Below are 20,000 nucleotides of genomic sequence, written 5' to 3'. Positions count from 1 at the left end.
TTGCATCAATGACTTGAACTTGAATAAGTGGTTTCACATGAATGGGAATAAATTAAAAATAAAATTAGTGTGCAGAAATGGAATAGTCAGGATGGAGCTGTGCATATACCGTTTACCACGACTTTTACATTAGATTATCTGCTAATTAGCTAGCATTAAGTATCTATATGAAGTTTGGCTGTATGTAATGTCTGTTTTCTCGAACAGCCGCTTCTACTGAGTACTGCTGTTGGTTTATTTCTTATATATAAAGGACTATAGCTTCAACTGTGTACTGCTTTTTGATTGACCGTAAGGTTTGTTGTTATTATTATTACTGTTTAACTATTGTTATCACGTTTGTTGGTTCCTCGTAAGGGAAACGTTGTAGTGTTGCATTTGTTAAATAATTGTAAACTGTAACCCTCCCCCTTTGGGAGTAGGAACTTTGGTTATTGTTTAAAAATTGAATTGTCCCTGTTTGGGGAAATTGACAATATTTTCACCGTTTATACGGAAGCATTTTTGTTAGAATGCCTTCGATAGAAGAAAGTGCCAAAATGAATTTCGCTGCAGCCGTCGGCGGGCACGAACTCATTAAAATTAAAATGGAAGAAATACAAACCTATTTCGGATTGATCACCGACAAAGACGGTGAATCTAGGATAACACCACCAAACGAAATAAAAAATTAAATTAAAGAAAAGACTATTGTCTATAAAGTATACAATGTAGAGAAAAAAAAGATTTGAACACCTGGAGAAAAACACCATCGAAAAGTGTCTTGGTGCGACTATGAAAGATATCAAGTATCTAACCAGAGGCGGTAAATTCGCCATAATAAAAGCAAAGTTCGAGTCAATGGAGCGTGCAAGGGAGTACTCGACTCGAACCATGCAAAGTGGAAATATTTTAATTTTACCTTTATATCTGGGACGTAGGACGTCCCGGATAAAAATTTAAAATGTCCCCCAGAAGTAGAGGTAGGCTGGATTGTAGTCACACTTCTATACAAGAGGGAGGACAAGATACAATTGATCGAAATTGCAAGAGGCGAGCCTACAATTCCAGTCTGTTATATATTTTGAGTATTGTTATCACTAGCGATATCAAGATATAACTTTGTATTTTGTATTTTATGTGTAGATGTATATATATAGATGTACATGTAATATGTACACATATATATAAACATATATACATGCACTAGCACTATGACCCGGCAACGATGGGTCATAATGCTAGTGTGTATATATATTTATATATATATATATATGCACACACACACACATGTATACGCACATACAAATATACATATACAAATATGTGTATGTATGTAAAACTATATATATGTGTGCGTGGGTGTATGTATGTGCATACAAATATCATCGAATAAGCCATTAAAAATTAAAATACAACTCAGTCATTGGGCAGAACTTTTAAGCCGAATTGGAAGTTTTAGAAGTAAATCTTAACATGTAAGCGCAACTAAACCTTTATAAAGGAATTGTTAAAAAGACTACACCTCAACTACTAAACATTTAAAAGAATTTTAAGCAAAATTAAAGTAAGATTTTTAAATAATTACTAAAAAGACTAAACATTAATTAAACTTAGGAGTGGCTGTGTGGTAAGTCGCTTGCTTACCAATCACATGACACCTTGGGCAAGTGTCTTTTACTATAGCCTCAGGCCGACCAAAGCCTTGTGAGTGGATTTGGTAGACAGAAACTGAAAGGAGCCCGTCGTATATATGTATATATGTGTGTTTGTGTGCATATGTTTGTGTGTCTGTGCTTGTCCCCCAACATCGCTTGACAACCGATGCTAGTGAGTTTACGTCCCCGTAACTTTGCGGTTCGGCAAAAGCGAACGATAGAGTAAGTTCTAGGCTTACAAAGTGTAAGTTCTGGGGTTGATTTGCTCGACTAAAAGTGGTGCTCCAGCATGGCCGCAGTCAAAAAGATGAAACAAGTAAAAGAATTAAAACATATTAAAGGTTTCCTTCGTTTAAATTTGTGTTTTTCATCCTGAAACCCTTATCATAGGAGCGAAGGTTTAGCTATTTGCTTGAGAAATTTGCTCCATAGTTCCGTGGTTCCGGTGTGAACCCCAAAGTGCAGTGCTCTCGATAGTTATATTCTGAAGTGACCTCGGATCGATTCTGTGTTTGTAAGTGAATTTGGTAGACAAACTGGATGAGAGCTCGCCGTATGAATGGTAAATGTTAGAAGTGGTTAGACTTAATCTGTCAACCTGTCTAATATCTCTATATGGTCGGTCCTTGGTAGATTTTATCGGACTTCATTCTGTTGAAACCATACAACATAACTGGTTATTTAAATTGCTGGTTGTATTGTCTTCCACCCTCTCCAACTCTATTTATCTTAGAATATCTACGAACAAGTCAGAGCCGTGGTCCCATTTCCTCGTTTGGTTAAACCGTAAAAAGTATATCTTCTTCCAACAACGATATTGTGAGTATCTAATCATATATTTATTAACACTTTCTCTCTCTCTCTCTCCCTCTCTCTCACTTTCTCACTCACTCACTCTCTCTCCCTCTTTCTCTCTCTTTCTCTTTCTCTCTCTCTCTTTCTCTCTCTCTCTCTTTCTCTTTCCATCGTTTTGCATTGCTCTCATTCACTTTTGTCGTTCTTTACATGGTGGAAAACTCCGTAGGACAAAATGTAAGATATATTTCTGCTTTTTTTCTCTCTCCTACCACAGTACTTTGAACCCTTTCAATTACATTTTTCAAGCTGACCCCTACTCTTCTACAGTGATCCTAAAAGACTCAGATAAATGAAAAATTGCTAAAAACAACATGCAAAGAGGCAGGTTTTGTAAAAGTGACGAATCGTGTATTATAACTATGATACTGTGCTGCGTCACTCCAATAGTCGGATATCCAAAAGTTGTAATTACTCCACTATGCTACTCCAATGGGAAAACATTAATGTTTTATCTTCCGTATACACCTATATTAAGATGTGAACTGGCAGAATCGTTAGCACATCGGACAAAGTACTAGGCAGCATTTCTTCCGGATCTTTACGTTATGAGTTCAAATCCCGTTGAAGTCGATACGTGGTATTGTACTGAAGGAGACACGTTGTTGTGTAGTATTAAAAGTGACAACGTGAAAATGCAGCGCTTTTGTGTCAGTGGTTTCTTTTCCGGTCAATCGATCGTACTGGGATCGATTGTATCGACTAGTCACCTTCCCAAGTTCCCGCCTTGTGCCTATTTTGGAAACAATATTTTACCTCTATAACATTTCTTGAGAAGGTTTGAACGTCAACAATTACCCATTCACATTATAAATAAAGTCATGTCTGTATAATCTGTATAAAAGTCGTATTATCAATTTATATTTCTTTTTGTGTAATCATTGTGATGTCGGTTTTCTTTGAAAGGTGAAAATGAAGAACATGAATCCATTGTACTGTTTAATGTTGGTGAGTCTCACCCTTTGTGCTGCCGGTAAGTAACCACAGTTCCTTGGAATATCAACTTCATTGACAACAGTTCTTGTCTTGTGAATCTATCATAAAACAAATATTGTAGTCCGTGGAGCACATCTTTCTTGACGATGAATAAGAATGAATGAATCATGTAGTTTAATCATTAACCCAGATTTCAGTGAAGATATTGTAAACCATACAGAATGTGGAGACTTACTGATTGCAATCTATGCATTCTAGAATCATGGAGAATATTTGGATTTTCAAATTGCCTAAAAATTAGTGTATATACGAGGTGCAGTCTAGAAGGTCTGAGACATTTTTATGAGAAGCAGTTATAATTGTCCCATAGGCACAGGAGTGGCTGTGTAGTAAGTAGCTTGCTTACCAACCACATGGTTCCGGGTTCAGTCCCACTGCGTGGCACATTGGGCAAGTGTCTTCTACTATAGCCTCGGGCCGACCAAAGCCCGCTGTATATATGTATATGTATATATATATATATATATATATATATATATATATATATACATATATATATATATATATATATATATATATATATATATATATATATATATATATATATGTATATGTATATGTGTATATATATATATATGTGTGTGTGTGTGTTTGTGTCTGTGTTTGTCCCTCCAATATCGCTTGACAACCGATGCTGGTGTGTTTACGCCCCTGTAACTTAGCAGTTCGGCAAAACAGACCGATAGAATAAGTACTAGGCTTACAAAGAATAAGTCCTGGGGTCGATTTGTTCGACTAAAGGCGGTGCTCCAGCATGGCCACAGTGAAATGACTGAAAGAAATAAAAGAGTATTATAGTAATTTTAATATGTCATTACTATACTTCTAATAAGCTGATCTGCCAACGATTGTTATTCTAGATTGAAGTGTAACAGCGCTTTGAACACACCTTCTAAACACTGTTTGTCACAGCTGACTAGTTTACAAAATACATTCGGGACATAAAGAAAAATTGGAACCTTGCTATGTAATAGCTTGAAGTAAACTGGGCAAAAACACTACAGAAACTAATGAAATACTCCAGACTGCTTATGGATTAACTTCTGTGAAGCGATCGTCTGTTTTCGCTGGCGCAAGAGGTTCGAGGATGATAGAGAGAAAGTGAAAGACGACGAGGGAGGTGTGGGAGGGAGAGGGACGTCCGTACGTCTGAGTTGGTTGAGAAAATTAGCAATTTTCTGGGTGAAGATCGTCGTATGTCTATAATGATAATAAACACAGTTAGGAGTTGGCGTGAGAACTATACACAACATTATTCATGAACATCTGAACATATGCGAAACTTAAGCATTGTCCTCAGGATGCTCAGTGACGAGGAGCAGGAAAGATGCGTTGGTGATTTTCCTGCTGAGATATGCTTGAGATATGTTTGAGTTCATTACTTCCAATCCAAGAGTATTTAAATCTCTAATGACCACTGGCGAAAGCTTGATCTACTGTTATAATCCAGAGGCCAAGAGACAAAATGCCCAATGGAAACATCCCGGCTCTCCGATTCCCATGGAATCAAGCAAAGCAAATCCACCGGGAAGCTTATGCTGATCTCCTTTTTCGATAGCATGGGCATCACTTATATCCACTGGATTATCTCTAGCCAGACGGTCAACAAAGAATACTATGTGGGGGTTTTGAGGAAGTTTGAGAACAGATTTTGTCGCAAAAGGCCAGAACTCTCAATTCTGGTCGGTAGCACTTGCACAATGACAATGCGCCAGTCACCAATTCCATCCTGGTAACCAACTAACTGACACCCTTCCTATTGACTAGGCCTTGTTTCCTGTAACTTTTTGTTGTTCCCAATCTGAAGAGAAAACTCGGTAGCGGTCGTTTTCAAGTCATGGAGATGAGGGAAACTGAGACAAAGGTCCTGAACACCTTTACATGGGAGCCTTCATGAAGTGGCTGGAGTGCTACGAGTAAGGTCTGAGGATTCTTCTTTGAAGGAGATTAGAGTTTTGTGCTACTCCGAAATTAATAAATCTTTCGTAAAACAAGTTTAAAAACTTCTGGAATGCACTTTCTCTACCGTACTTGATGGAATAAACATGTCTTTTTAGGTTTATAAGCATATCCTATCTGTTTTGAATTATTTAAAATATTCCTCTGTGGAAGAAACTAGTTCCTAAAAAAATACAAGCTCCATCATTTCAATGTATAAATAAAAATCAAGTTCATAGTTTAAACTTCAAAAAGTCTTGCATAGTTTTACTGTTCCACTTACAGAATGTATTCATAATGTGCGAATTAGCTGGTTGATTTCTTTTTCTGAAGACCCTAGCTTATCCGAATTGTTATTTAGGCAGTTACTCACAAAACCATGTACACTCATTATTATTGACATAAATGTGAATTTATAATCTGGATATTGAAACTGGACCTCTCGAAGCAGTTGTTTGAAGTTAGCCTCTTTTCCTTTGATTCTAGTTAAAGATATTCACGTCAGCCGGGCAGTTGTTCTCTATGACGGTACATGCATTCTCTTGTCTGTTCTAAACAAAGATATATGGTCTGTTATTTTAACCTTGACAGAAATGTTGATGAGAATGTTCCACCAATATTCCTTGTGTTGGTGTTTGTATATGTATTCAGTAACAGGAAGTTTCTCTATATGTATTCCAGAAGTAATTTTTCGAATGGCATTTTATATTGATTTAGCTTTGATGTCATTTTGGGAAAGCTACTAATTACATGTGTGATGCCGTCCACAGATATATGAAATTATTTTAGTCTTTAGACATACATATACACATACATGTATGTATGTATGTATGTCTAAAGACATAATAATTTTAATATTTTGTCCAACATTATATCAGTAAATATATGATTTAATGAGAAGTCCTTTCGATTCATATTCGTTGTTTCGCAAAATATCTTTTCTTAACAGTTCATCTTTTTATTTCAAATCTCTCAACAATCCAGGATCACATTCAATACACAAAAGAAGTATTGCGCGTTTTCGTGAGATGGTCGAAAACCTCACAGGAATGCATGCATTGAAATTTAATGAATACGGAAGATGGTGTGGATTAGGTGGGTCAGGTACACCAGTTGATGCGATTGATCGGTAGGTCATTAATACATTCATTGGCTCGCGCGCGCACATACACAGGCACATTTGCACGCTGGCATGCACAACATAACAAACATATACATGTTTGTGTGTATATTTGTGTGTGTGTGTGTCTGTGTGTCTGTGTGTGTGTTGTGTGTGTGTGTGTGTGTGTATGTGTGTGTGTGTGTGTGTGCGTGTGTGTGCGTGTGTGTGCGTGTGTGTGTGTGTGTGTGTGTGCGTGTGTATGTGTGTGTGCGTGTATTTTTCATCTGTTTCAGACATTAGACTGCGGTCATGCTGGGGCACAGTCTGAAATACTTTCAATTGGATAGATGGAACTAGTACTTACTTTCCTTTCTTAACCTGGTACTTATTCTATCGGTCTCTTTTCGCCAAACCACTAGCTTTATATTTATAATTTGAAATATAGACAGTTTCAGATATCTCTAAACTGAAACATAATCAAAGAATCGTCAAGCAGCTCAGTCATATTTGACGATTGTTGTCATGCTTTCTGCAAAAGGATGTCTGACTTTACATGAAACAGTCTGTAGCTTTGCTTGTTCGAACATAATTCTGAAATATAATATTGCATTTAAAATCATACTCCCTCTCTAATAATTATAGGTACTTATATACTGAGTGTGCTTGCTTTTTCTGACTTATGAACCTCTCCTCAGTCAACAAAAGTATACATATATACATACTTGCATATATATATATATATATATATATATATTATATATATATATGCATATATATATAAATATATGCATTTATATCTGTATATATATTTGTGTATATATATGTAAATATGTATATATATATATGTATATATATATATATATAATATATATATATATATATATATATATATATATATTATATATATTATATATATATATAATTAAAATTAATGAAAGGACATACTAGGTGTGTCAACCTGCTTGAAATAACAGTCAAAACTCTTATTATTAAATCACCAAAAGATACACCAGTGAAAAACTACAGAAATCAAACGAAGGCAAAATCAGGTTAAGATAATCTACTAACACACATTTAAGTATTAGGACTCATGTGGATCGATTTCTGCATTGGTAAAGACCTTAGCTTCTTCAGCACGTGTTACCATTATTAGAGACTCCCAACCCGTCGCTTCGAAGTCTGTGCTGCAACTGAATTCGTTTCACGTCGAAATCATAACAGCCACCGGTATAAAATAATCTCGATACAATATATATATATATATATGTATATATATATATATTTTTTTTTTTTCTTTTACTTGTTTCAGTCATTTGACTGCGGCCATGCTGGAGCACCGCCTTTAGTCGAGTAATTCGACCCCGGGACTTATTCTTTGTAAGCCCAGTACTTATTCTATCGGTCTCTTTTGCCGTACCGCTAAGTGACGGAGACAAAGAATTAACGCTGCGAACACAATGAGATCTCATTATACAGGGAAACGGCTGCGTAGTCAAGTACCTGCACGCCTGAAGAACAACGTTCCGTAGAAACAATTGTAGTGATTGAAAATAAATGTCCAACCGTACTCCAAATTTTTTCAATTATATATATATATATATAAAACTGAAACAATATATGTGCGTATAGATAGATAGATAGATAGATAGATAGATAGATAGATAGATAGATAGATAGATAGATAGATAGATAGATAGATAGATAGATAGATAGATAGATTGCAAGAGAGAGACAGGGAGAAATACTCTAGGGCGCAGTAGGAATGATACTCAGCTACCATGGAAGGAATAAAGCGCCCCCACCTCTCATGTACATATCTTACCTAACCAGTGAAAGGATAAAATTAGGTGACAGCAAACACCATACAGCTTATCTTGATCCAGATAGTAACTCCAGGGAAAAAGATACAAACTCTACAGTGAGAAGGGCAGTTTTTGAGGATTATGATCCAAAGTGTGATAAGCGGTTCTTGTTCAAGAATGTTGTTCTGGAAACTAAAAAATAGCCGTTAAGTCTAGGAATCAACCAGAAAAATGTTCCACTCTTCCAGAGGAAACATAAGAAATATATATAGACTTTATAAGACTCGCCTTGACCTATAGCAGTCCGGTTTCCAGGAACTATTTGCACTTCTTGTATCTCTCCGTTCGGTAATTTGAGCCTGAATGTGTTAGGTTTCTGTAAGAGGTCTGCGAAACTTTAAGTCTCACAGAGTCGAATTAAGCTATTTTAAATGATAATGATAATAATAATAATAATAATAATATTAATAATAATAATAATAATAATAATAATAATAATAATAATGATGATAATGATGATGATGATAATAAAAATAATAATAATAATAATAATAAATAATAATAATAATAATAATAATAATAATAATAATAATATGTTTTGTCTTGGTATAAAAGATGGGCTACAGCAAATATTCTGCTCAATACCACAGATTTGCTTGTCAGTTGTTTGACCTTAACCAGTTGAGCATGTCCCTTAGCGGCTGACGATATGTGCATCTCTGATCACGAGCAGAAGTAGTGGGGGAGCATCATAGCCATGTGTTGAGAGGGATTCTTGGGGTTTGAATAGTTCACCTTTGGAAACATAGGTGGTTCTTTCAACATCCTTAAACACCCTTATTCAGGGACCGTTTGAGCGGGATGGGCTACTCAACCTGAAGAGATTCTAACTGGGCCCCACCTGCAAGGTCATGTGCTGTTTATCTTGATATGAGATCACCATGTCGCGCACATATGGTTGTGATGCATGTGCCTGGTGTACCTTTATCAGACGGGTAGTCATGATGGGTATATTGGGCTTCGTATATTTTACCCCAGTGTCACTTTGATGGCATGAACTGCTCTCTCACTCAATAATAATAATAATAATAATAATAATAATAATAATATAATAATAATAATAATAAATGCCCTGATGCTGTACTAAGCAGTGGCTCTCATGGCTTCTGATCTTAACTGATTGGAAGTGTTATCATGTACATTGTTTTGTCTTGGTATAAAAGATGGGCTACAGCAAACATTTTGTTCAATACCACAGATTTGCTTGTCAGTTGTTTGACCTTAACCAGTTGACCATGTCCCTTAGTGGCTGACGATATGTACATCTCTGATCATGAGCAGAAGTAGTGGGGGAACATCATAGCCATGTGTTGAGAGGGATTCTTTGGGGTTTGGATAATTCACCTCTGGAAACATGGATGGTTCGTTCAACATCCTTAAACAACCCTTATTCAGGGCCCTTTTGAGCGGGATGGGTTACTCAGCCAGAAGAAAATTCTAACTAGGCTCCACCTGCAAGGTCATGCGCTGTTTATCGTGATATGAGATCACCATGTCGCGCACATATGGTTGTGATGCATATGCCTAGTGTACCCTTATCAGACGGGTAGTCATGATGGGTATATTGGGCTTCGTATATTTTACCCCAATGTCATTTTGATGGCATGCACTGCTCTCTCACTCAATAATAATAATAATAATAATAATAATAATAATAATAATAATAATAATAATAATGATAATAATAATAATAATAATAATAATAATAATAATAATAATAATAATGTGTGTGTGTGTGAGTGTATGTAATAATAAATTAGATAAGATGCAGGTGTGATTGTGCGGTAAGAAGTTTGTTTCCCAGTCACATGGATTCAGGTTCAGTCCCACTGTGTGGCAACTAGAGTAATTGTCTGCTACTATACCCTCGAGCAGACCAAAGCCTTGTGAGTTGATTTGGAATACGGAAACTGAAGGAATCCTGTCGTGTGTGTGTGTGTGTGTGTGTGTGTATGTGTGTGTGTGTGTGTGTGCGTGTGTGCGTGTGTGTGTGTGTGTGCGCGCGTCCAGCGCTACTGCTTGGCAACCGGTGCTGATGTGTTTACATCCCTATAACTTGGCGGTTCAACAAAAGAAACCTTTAGAATAAGTACCAGGCTTTAAAAGTAAAGTGCTGGGGATCGATTCATTTGGCTAAAAGTTTTTCAAGGCGGTAAATGAAACAATGTAAAAGATAAAAGATAAAAGTTAACTAATAAATGAACTGCAAAAGGGTTTTAGACCACATCTGGAAATAAGTAATACAAGAAATATCTATGAAAGAGCTTTCGACCCGTCTCTCACACATTTGATCAACGATAATAGCTGATCAACGATAAATGCAAAAACAAAGTATTGAGACAGAAGTCGTTAAAAAAGGTGCAACATAGGCGCAGGCGTGGCTGTGTGGTAAGAAACCTGCTTCCCAGCCACATGGTTCAAGGTTTAGTCTCATTGCATGGCACTTTGGGCTTTTACTATAGCCTCAGGCCAACCAAAGCCTTGTTTGTGGATGTGTGTGGTGTGTGTGTGTGTGTGTGTGTGTGTGTGTGTGTGTGTGTGTGTGTGTGTGTCTTTGTGTCTGTGTTTGTCCCTCACCACCGCTTGACATCGGTCTTGGTGTGTTTGCGTCCCCGTAACTTGGAGGTTCGGCATAAGAAATCGATAGAGTAAGTACCAAGCTTTAAAAATAAGTGTTGAAGTCGATTCATTCGACTAAAAATTCAAGACGGTGCCCCAACATGGCCGCAGTCTGATGACTGAAACAAGTAAAAGATAAAAGATAAAAGATATGAAAGTTGAGGAACATTATTATCAAAACGAGATATTATTTTATACTATAATTTTTGCAGTCAATCTCTGATAATTTTCTTTACAACTCTTTACATCTTGTCATATGAGTATTTTAATTCCCATGTATAATGCAAGGATTCGGTCGTTGTTTCCATGAATGTCATGAACAGAACGCAAACGCAATAATGAAGAATAATTAAAAATGGTAGAATCTAAGAAAATATTATTAAAGACTTTGAAGCAGAGAAAAGTAAAACATTTAGATAATTAATGAGGAAAAATTATTTATAGAAATTCTTTATTGAAGACAAAATATATAGAAAGAGGGGAAGAGGAAAACCAAGAATTAAGTGAATGAATGATTTCAAAAACTGAACGAATTTAAAAGATAATGGATGTGTAAAGACAGCACAAGAATGACCGAGATGATCCACTAAGAGCAGACGATACCCAGTGAGGAGACATTAGCGAGGATTTCTGAGATGCACACATTCGCAGACCTTCTTGAAGACTACAAGGTGTATGCACCTTTCAGTCAGTACAAACCAGGGCGATGTTTCGAAAATATCTAGATTCTGAGGTACAACAAACTTAAATATGTTCCGTAGGTCGTGATACTAGACGAAGCGAAGACAATACCATCAGATTTCTTTCTGTTTATTCAATGGCTAGACCAGGTGTCTAGAAGCTTTCTTGTCTACTTTTCAATGATAGAGTGTGACTCGAATCTTGGTTGCACACTGAGATTGCCTGGGAGTATCTGACAGAAGAGTTTTAGGTAAAACTTTCACAAATCAGCTTAGGTATTTCCAACCGTCTGACAGACAATTACAAGATTTCCGGAATGAGCCAGCGTGGACTTCGATAAACTGCTCTGGATCATGCAATTTGTAGCTAGAAAGATTACTCGTGAGGTCAGTAGATAGAGATAGTGCAAAGCGTTTACAATTCATGGAGGTCAGTCATATAAACAATGCATGTGAGTCAGGATTTGTTCTGAGTTTTTATGTTTCAAGTTGAAATTCCGCTGAGAGTCTTCTGTTCCTCCTACATCGATAAATAATGCACCGGTTTCGTACTGAGCTATAGTATGGAGTAATTCTATCCCTCAAAACTACTTACTTGCACCTAAATGAGAAAAAGTTACTATTACTACTATTGTTGTAGCTGTTGTCGTTCTCGTTGCTGCTGCTGCAATGGTGGTACTGTTGTTATTTTTATTCATTATCATTATCTTAATCGGTTCCTTATTTCAGATGTTGTCAGAAACATGACTATTGTTATGAAAGCGTCACCGCAGATCAATGCGATCAACCTCATAAAGTTTATATCGCCAAATATAAATGGCATTTTAATAATGGGAGAATAACATGTGGTGAGTATATCTTTAGTTAACGTATCATATACGTTTATGAAAATCTGGTGTAAGGTTTACCGTATCGAGGCCATTGGACGACAAACCCTCTAATATCCTAATATGTTTTGGAACTGGACAAAAGCAGTGAGTGTCCCCAGTTGAAAACTCGGTTTTATTCTTTCTTCTTGTGCCAAAATATATTGGGTGCCTTTTATAGATCTGACTCGGTGTCTGTTTTAGCGTCTCTGTATTTCTCTTTTGGGCCGGATTGACAAATAAATATATATATTTAGAGTGAAATATTTCTCTCTCTCTCTCTCTCTCTCTCTCTCTCTCTCTCTCTCTCTCTCTCTCTCTCTCTCCTCTGTCTAATTATCTCTTCAGTTTCTCAATGGTGAAATATCTATTATGTTTACAGATGATGTGAGTTCCACCTGTTGTTAGATGAGAGGATGTCTCTTCTCGTGTGACCACATACACTTATAAAACAAGTAGTGAAAGTCTAGTGTACTCACTCCCGACTGACAGCTAAGTTTCTGCATACATGTAACATATATATCTATACCTATGTATGTTTGTATGTGTGTGTATACACACACACACACACACATTTATATATATATAATATATATATATATAATATATATATATATAGCTATATATATCATATACATTAGATATATCTACATATATATATACATATATATATCTATATATATATATATATACATTATATATATACATAGAATATATACATAGCTAGATTATCTATATGTGTGTGTGTGTGTGTGTGTGTAATATATATATATTATAATATATATATATCCAATATATTGTATATATATATAGATATACATATATATACCCCATAGTATATATATAATATATATATATATATGTGTGGGTATATATATATATATATATTATATATATACACATATATATTAATATTGTCTATATCTATATTTTATATATATATATATATATATATCTATATATATATATATATATATATAGTAATATTATTATTAATGATAATAGCAGGGGAAAATTCAATTTAGCAATTCTAAATCAATTTCGCAATATATAATATTGTATATAATTAAGACAAATAACCTCTATTAGGTAATTCAATGGTGAAAGAACATTATCTATATCGTATAGAAAAAATTTAAATATACTATAATAAATATTATTCAAAAAATCACTAAATTAAATAAACATTGAATTGACTACGCGCGTTTCGTGACTATATCTTTAAATCGATAATATTAAAATCGATACTATTAAAATTAATTCGATTTAAAAATATAGCCACTCTTCAGGTCTAAAATAATAATAAAATTAATGTATGTATCTTAAAATGTGATAATTAACAAATAATTAAATATAGAAATAAATATAGAAATATACGTATCTTAACAATAAATAATGGAATATTTGAATATAACAATATTAATGAAAAATAAAATCATAACTTCTCTTATTGAAGAATTCCAGTTAACTGAAATTTTAAACGTTAACTTATATATATATGATGGGAATTCATGCTGTTTTATGTTTGCTTCCCGGTTAAGGGAAGGTGGCGGAGCAATTTTCACGATAGACTCGGGCGACGACTGAATTCATCCCACACGTGACAACAGCCGTTCGGCATAAGGCCACAAGTCCGAAATGGTTGGACAATACACGAGTGCGTGCAGAATGGTTTCGCCGCACTGACCGAATCTCGGGCAAGTCGGTCCGCTGTGTCTCGAACCGTGCCTATAGAGCTTATCCCGAACGGGCAATGCTTCTCGGTAACGCTGTCAAGTCAAGGATCTCTGGTGATTTTCCATAGATCCCCGCCCGAAAGTTGTCCTGAACAGGTGGGTCCAGTATTCCCCGTCGACGCCCAGATTCTCCCCAAGAATGTCATCGCACCTACCCTCCACTAATCCTCTATAGAAAGCCTTCGTGGAATTGAAATCGCACAAGTTTGATCCCGGACGGCAGAGTTGCTTGAAAGCAAGGCGGCACTCGCGATGCCATTCGCCTAGCCTCGGTCTCTGTTTGATCCACGACTGCAGTTCCGCTAAAGAGACGAGCTACGGGAAAGCGTGCCTCACAAACGGTGACTACACCTGTTCACCGTCGTCTATGAAGCGCCGGAGATGTCACAGTCTCAGCGCACGTCTGCACATCATCAACCACAGCATACCCAGCCCTCCATTTAGCTGGTGTTGATAGAAAATGGATCGCCTGACCATCGGAACGCTTCTCTGCAACATAAAGTGGAAGAGTATGCGTTCCAGTTGGTGATGGTAGGGTCGGGATAAGGCATGACGGATGCGAGGTACGCGTTCGCCACCTCCACTCGACCTTTTAGGGATAGCTTCCTCTCGGCCCATTCCTGAGTGAGAGTGGCCGCCCTAACCGTTATCTTATCCCAGTTCTTCTCCATTTGGAGGTCCAGACCGGACCAGACTCCGAGCAATTTAACCGGTCCGACGATACAGCGTCCCACGATGGAGACGCTTTTGGACGGCATGGGCTTACTTCTCCAGGTGCCGAGCCGCAAGCCCACTGACTTTTCTCTGTTAATTTCCGCTCCCGTTACCGCTTCGTATTCTTTTAGTGTCTCGCCGACCAGGTCGATATCCCTGTGGCTCAACACTAACATGGTGACGTCATCCGCGTATGTGGACACGTTCCCCTCAGCGTCGCCAGCTTCCACAGTAGTGACTCTCGAGTCAATACTTATAGAATTGATGAGAGGAGGCATCCTTGACGGACCGAACGCGTGATGTTAAATGATCAGGACAGGTGACTATTTACGCGAACTACCGAGCGGATGCCGCTGTATAATGCAGTCATCATCATCATTGTTCGACCGTGGTCGAGACAATGGAATTTACCATGCTACGCCAGACTTCACGGTCCATCATGGCATTCCGGAGGTCCTGTTGCTGGTTGCCTGTATCCCTGGAGATTACATCAGGGTAGGAGAGTGTGCGCCCTCTGGTATTGCGAGTAGATGGCTTCCAGAGGAGAAGAGTAGAAATTACTTCTTTTTCAGCTCTACAACAATGTCCAGCATACTGGACTCTCCTACCTTTCACAAGAGATGACACAGGTGGTAGTTTCCCATATATTTGCATTTTGGTTGGATGGCGCTTCCACGAGAGATTATGAGCTCTCATAAGGAGGCGAGTGTAGGTTCCATCCAACCGCCTCTCAAACTTCTTTGATAACGTTCAGGTTTCTGAGCCATATAGTAGAATTGGTTCGAATGTGGCTTTGAAGATTTCAAGTTTCAAGTCTCTACTTAGATTTGATGACCAGGTCTTATGCATGTCATTACAGGCTGACCAGGCCATACCCTTTCTAGTTAGAAAGTCTTTTCCAGATGATGATATGTATGACCCAAGATATTTGTAATCAGAAACCATATTTATGGACGCATTGTTGAGAGTTTGGATGATGCAATCACTGTTGGACAGGCACTTGTTTATGTATTCAGTTTTGGCCTCATTGAGGTAAAGACCTACACAATTTGAGGTTTGTTCAAGAGATTGTAAAAGAGACTAGGCATTGGAGAGAGAATCACTGATAAGAGCGATGTCGTCAGCAAAGTCAGTGTATGTCAAGTACTCAGCTGGGTGTCTGGAACTTCTTCTTGGTTTTATTTCAAAGCCCTTGCCAGGGATGGTATCAACTGATATACGTAGCACATAATCAACAACAACGATGAAAAGAAATGGGGCGAGTGTGTCTCCCTGCAGTATTCCGGCTTTGATTGAGAAAGATGATGTTTCTCCGTCAGGGGTTAAGATGGTTGAAGACGTCCTTGATGGCAGAAATGATTTTGTCTGGTATCCCATAGAGCTTAAGAATTTCAAACATCTTGTACCTATCTACAGAATCGAACGCTTTAGAAAAGTCTACAAATACCATTGCAAGATCGCGATTAAATGCTTTTGATTCTTCATTAAGTCTGCGTAGGCATAGTATCTGGCTCAGCGTTGAGCGCCCATGTCTGAATCCATTTTGGTTCTTTCGGAGCAGAGGTTCAACAAAAAGGACAAGACGATTTAGGATCAGTTTGTTGTACAGTTTTGCAACAATTGACATTAGAGATATACCCCTATAGTTGGTGACGAGGGATAAATCGCCTTTTTTTGGGTATTGGGATGATTTGAGATTGGTGCCAAATCTTTGGAGCGACAAAGGTGGAAAGTGTGTGGTTGCTGTGCTTCAACCGTAGAAGACACATTCAAAGACTATTACAGTTTAGAAAACTTGGTTTTCATTATACGTAGGGCATCTGATGGATTGTAGGCAAACCACCTGTTGTTTTTTGTGTTGTGAAATTGGTCCTAACAGCAGATGAAAAATCGTCCATACATTTTCGAAGACCTCCACGTCTACACCTCACAAATCTCTGAGGCTGTCTGGCAGAATGCTAAATAGTTGTGGACGCTTGAAACCCAAATTATTAGAGTACTAGGCACTTATTCACGATAGAGAATTTAGGATTTTTTAACCTTAGCTGGAGAGGCTTGCTCCCGGAAAGCCATATGTGTGGCAGCATGATTCAGCTCCTTGCCATGCCTTTCTGATACTATGCAGTGCCATCCAATTCGGTAGTTGGTGTAGCTTTCAATTCCAAAGCATCCAAGATCTTCCATAAGTATGGTAGTGCATATTTTTCGCGCCTTCTCTCTTGCGAGTGCAGGTTCAGTTGCTTTAGCTCCTCCATTCTTGGAGCTCTTCTTTTGCACCAAGTCAATCTTTGTGTTGTAGCATTGGATTGGCTTAAGTTCCGCCACAAGTTTGGCGCTCCGCGGTGAACAGAGTTGAGAGTAGTAGTCAAGATGACTGAGAACGGAAGTTCTACATAGAAATAGTGTGACATCCTTGACATCCTTCCTTCTGATTCTGAATGATCTCAGAAACCAGCCAACTACTCGCCTATACAGCGTTACCATCTTGGTAATATGCACATGGAATATTGTATCATTACAACTTTTGAATATATAATATATATATATATATATATATATATATATATATATATATATATATATATATCACGCACACACATACATATACATATATATATATATATATATATATATATATATATATATTGATAGAAATGGTAAGACAGCAAAAGAATGAAAGATACCTCGATATTATGTAAATTGAGGAATTTATTTGTAAATATATGTGACAATTATTCGGTAGCCATGATAAAACTCCGAGTTCCGGATGTCGGGACAGAAACCCACGCCAACATCACTTCAGTTATCGGGCCATCAAAAAAAATGCTATCCATATATATATATATATATATATTATATATATAATATATATATATATGTGTGTATGTATATATATATATATATATATATATATATATATATATATATATATATATATATATATATATATATATATTATATATATATGGAATACCTAAGACTCATGTACAGCTAGCCTGGACACAAAAATGTATGTCTGACGTCATGCTTCAAGTACAAAGACAAACTTTCAGTAACCAGTATACCTAATGAGAACTTTGAGCAAGTGTTATGATTGCTCTTGTTAGAAGTTCTGATGAGAATGTTCCACCAATATCCCCTGTATTGATGTTTGTGTTTGTATTCAATAACAAAGGATTGTTCATATTTATCTCAGGGTAATTTCTTTTCTCTTTTTTTTTTGTTGGATTGTGTTGTATATTGCTTTGGCTACATCATGTCAGATTGGAAGATAGACCCTTGGTGACATCTTTGGACAGCTGTTGAGGATATATGCGATGCTTTCTACAGAATTATGATATAATCAACATATTCAGTTTCATCTTGAGGCTTTAAGGACTTCAATGTCTCTTATGTTAATTAGGTATTTTGTAGCAATCTCTAGTTCTTGGATTGCAGATGCAAAACCTTCAAAGCGTGAAGTGATGCAACGACCACGAGTCGAGTGCAAGCTGGGCTGCATATCATTTATGTCTGTATGCATGCATCTTTGTATGTATGTATGTATGTATGTATGTATGTATGTATGTATGTATGTATGTATGTACTCAATGAGGCTCATAAATCATTGAGTCGGTTACGTACCACAGCTAGTCTTCAAGTGGTGTAAAGCGGACTAATTTACCATAGTAGAGTCCATTCCAGACTACATCCACAGGTGTTGAAACAAACATTGTAATTTAACATAATCATCATCAGTTTAACAGGATACCTAATGCTTATAATACTGAGTTCTTTGTATCATATGGTAACTAGCCCTACTCATAGTTAGATCGAATGACCCATTTAAGAGTGAAATGTTTGGACTGCAGCAAAATCGATCACATATCGACCTAGTTTTTCTTATCATTGATTAAAATATTCATTGCTGAAGAAGTCCAACAAGACATTAAAATGTTGTTTTTTTAAATTTTTTAATAATTATCTTTCATGTCATATTGTATTCTCCATATTTTCATAAAATTTCAGTTACTTGAACTTAGTGAGGTTATCAACCCTGGATATTATCTTTAAACACCTCTTGAATAACTTTGTGATTATTATTTGCATGAATTATCTCACTTAATAACACCATCTTTTATTTTAAGCACAGTATATATTTTATAGAGTATTGTAGCTCTAAAGAGATTATAATAGAAAATTTGAATTGATAAAATTAGTATTAAAAATCTAAAATTGAAATTCTTTTAAGAATTGAAATCATAAAACAAAAAAATTAGTCTGAAGTTTTTACATGGATTTTCAGTTCGAATTTTAGATTTTGTTGAATTTTTATTCAAATTCAAATTTCAATTTTCAATTCTTAAAATGTTTTCTATATGACACACTACCTACATTTATGTCTCTGATTCTAAATACTTCAATTTGGATGGAAACGAGAAAAAACTGATTATTTATAAAATGGAATTCAGATTTGGACTTATTTTCTTTGTTTATTTCTTTTAGTGTTATGTATACGAACATACTGATATCAATGACGTATCTATTCTGAATAGATACGCTCTGATAGGTTTATATGTGAATATATGATGGCTGTTGAACATATTAAGAATAAATATTTACATTAGTATTTAAGTTCTTGCCTTTCTACACGCATCCCATGAATTTTTATCTGATTGGCAGAAATCAGCACGTCTACTGTCAAATACAAGATTCTTTCCAGAAGTATTTGAGATATCTTTAGAAGAGACATTTATTAATTTCAAAGAAGTACAAAATTCTAATCTCCTTCAAAGTAGGATCCGCTGTCTCCAGTGCACTTATTGAAGCTTTCCAACCATTTAATGAAGGCCCCATGGAAGTCCTCCATAATGAAGGTTTCCAGAACCTTTGTCACAGCATCCTTTTTCTTCAACTTGGGGAACAAGCAAAAGTCAGGGAGCATTGACTGAACTGTAAGGATGATGGGGAACAGTTTTAGTACCCATCTCTCACAAGTAGTTGAATACCAGGATG

The 20,000-nt window shown here is 36.4% G+C and overlaps 1 protein-coding gene across 1 annotated transcript in view; it reads left to right on the top strand.

Annotated features, from left to right (window-relative positions):
• Window positions 1-20,000, top strand: part of LOC115232636 (basic phospholipase A2 RVV-VD) — a 22,145-nt gene that overhangs the window by 940 nt on the left and 1,205 nt on the right. Inside the window, exons 2-4 of the mRNA XM_036500168.1 lie at window positions 3,399-3,465; window positions 6,411-6,555; window positions 12,419-12,537. Of these exons, the coding sequence (XP_036356061.1) occupies window positions 3,405-3,465; window positions 6,411-6,555; window positions 12,419-12,537 (325 nt within the window). The 5' untranslated portion in view covers window positions 3,399-3,404. The remainder of the gene's footprint in view (window positions 1-3,398; window positions 3,466-6,410; window positions 6,556-12,418; window positions 12,538-20,000) is intronic.

Source organism: Octopus sinensis, linkage group LG2 (genome assembly GCF_006345805.1).
Source record: "Octopus sinensis linkage group LG2, ASM634580v1, whole genome shotgun sequence".
In the NCBI taxonomy this organism is placed as follows: Eukaryota; Metazoa; Mollusca; class Cephalopoda; order Octopoda; family Octopodidae; genus Octopus; species Octopus sinensis.
This window is presented reverse-complemented; position numbering and strand designations above follow the sequence as displayed.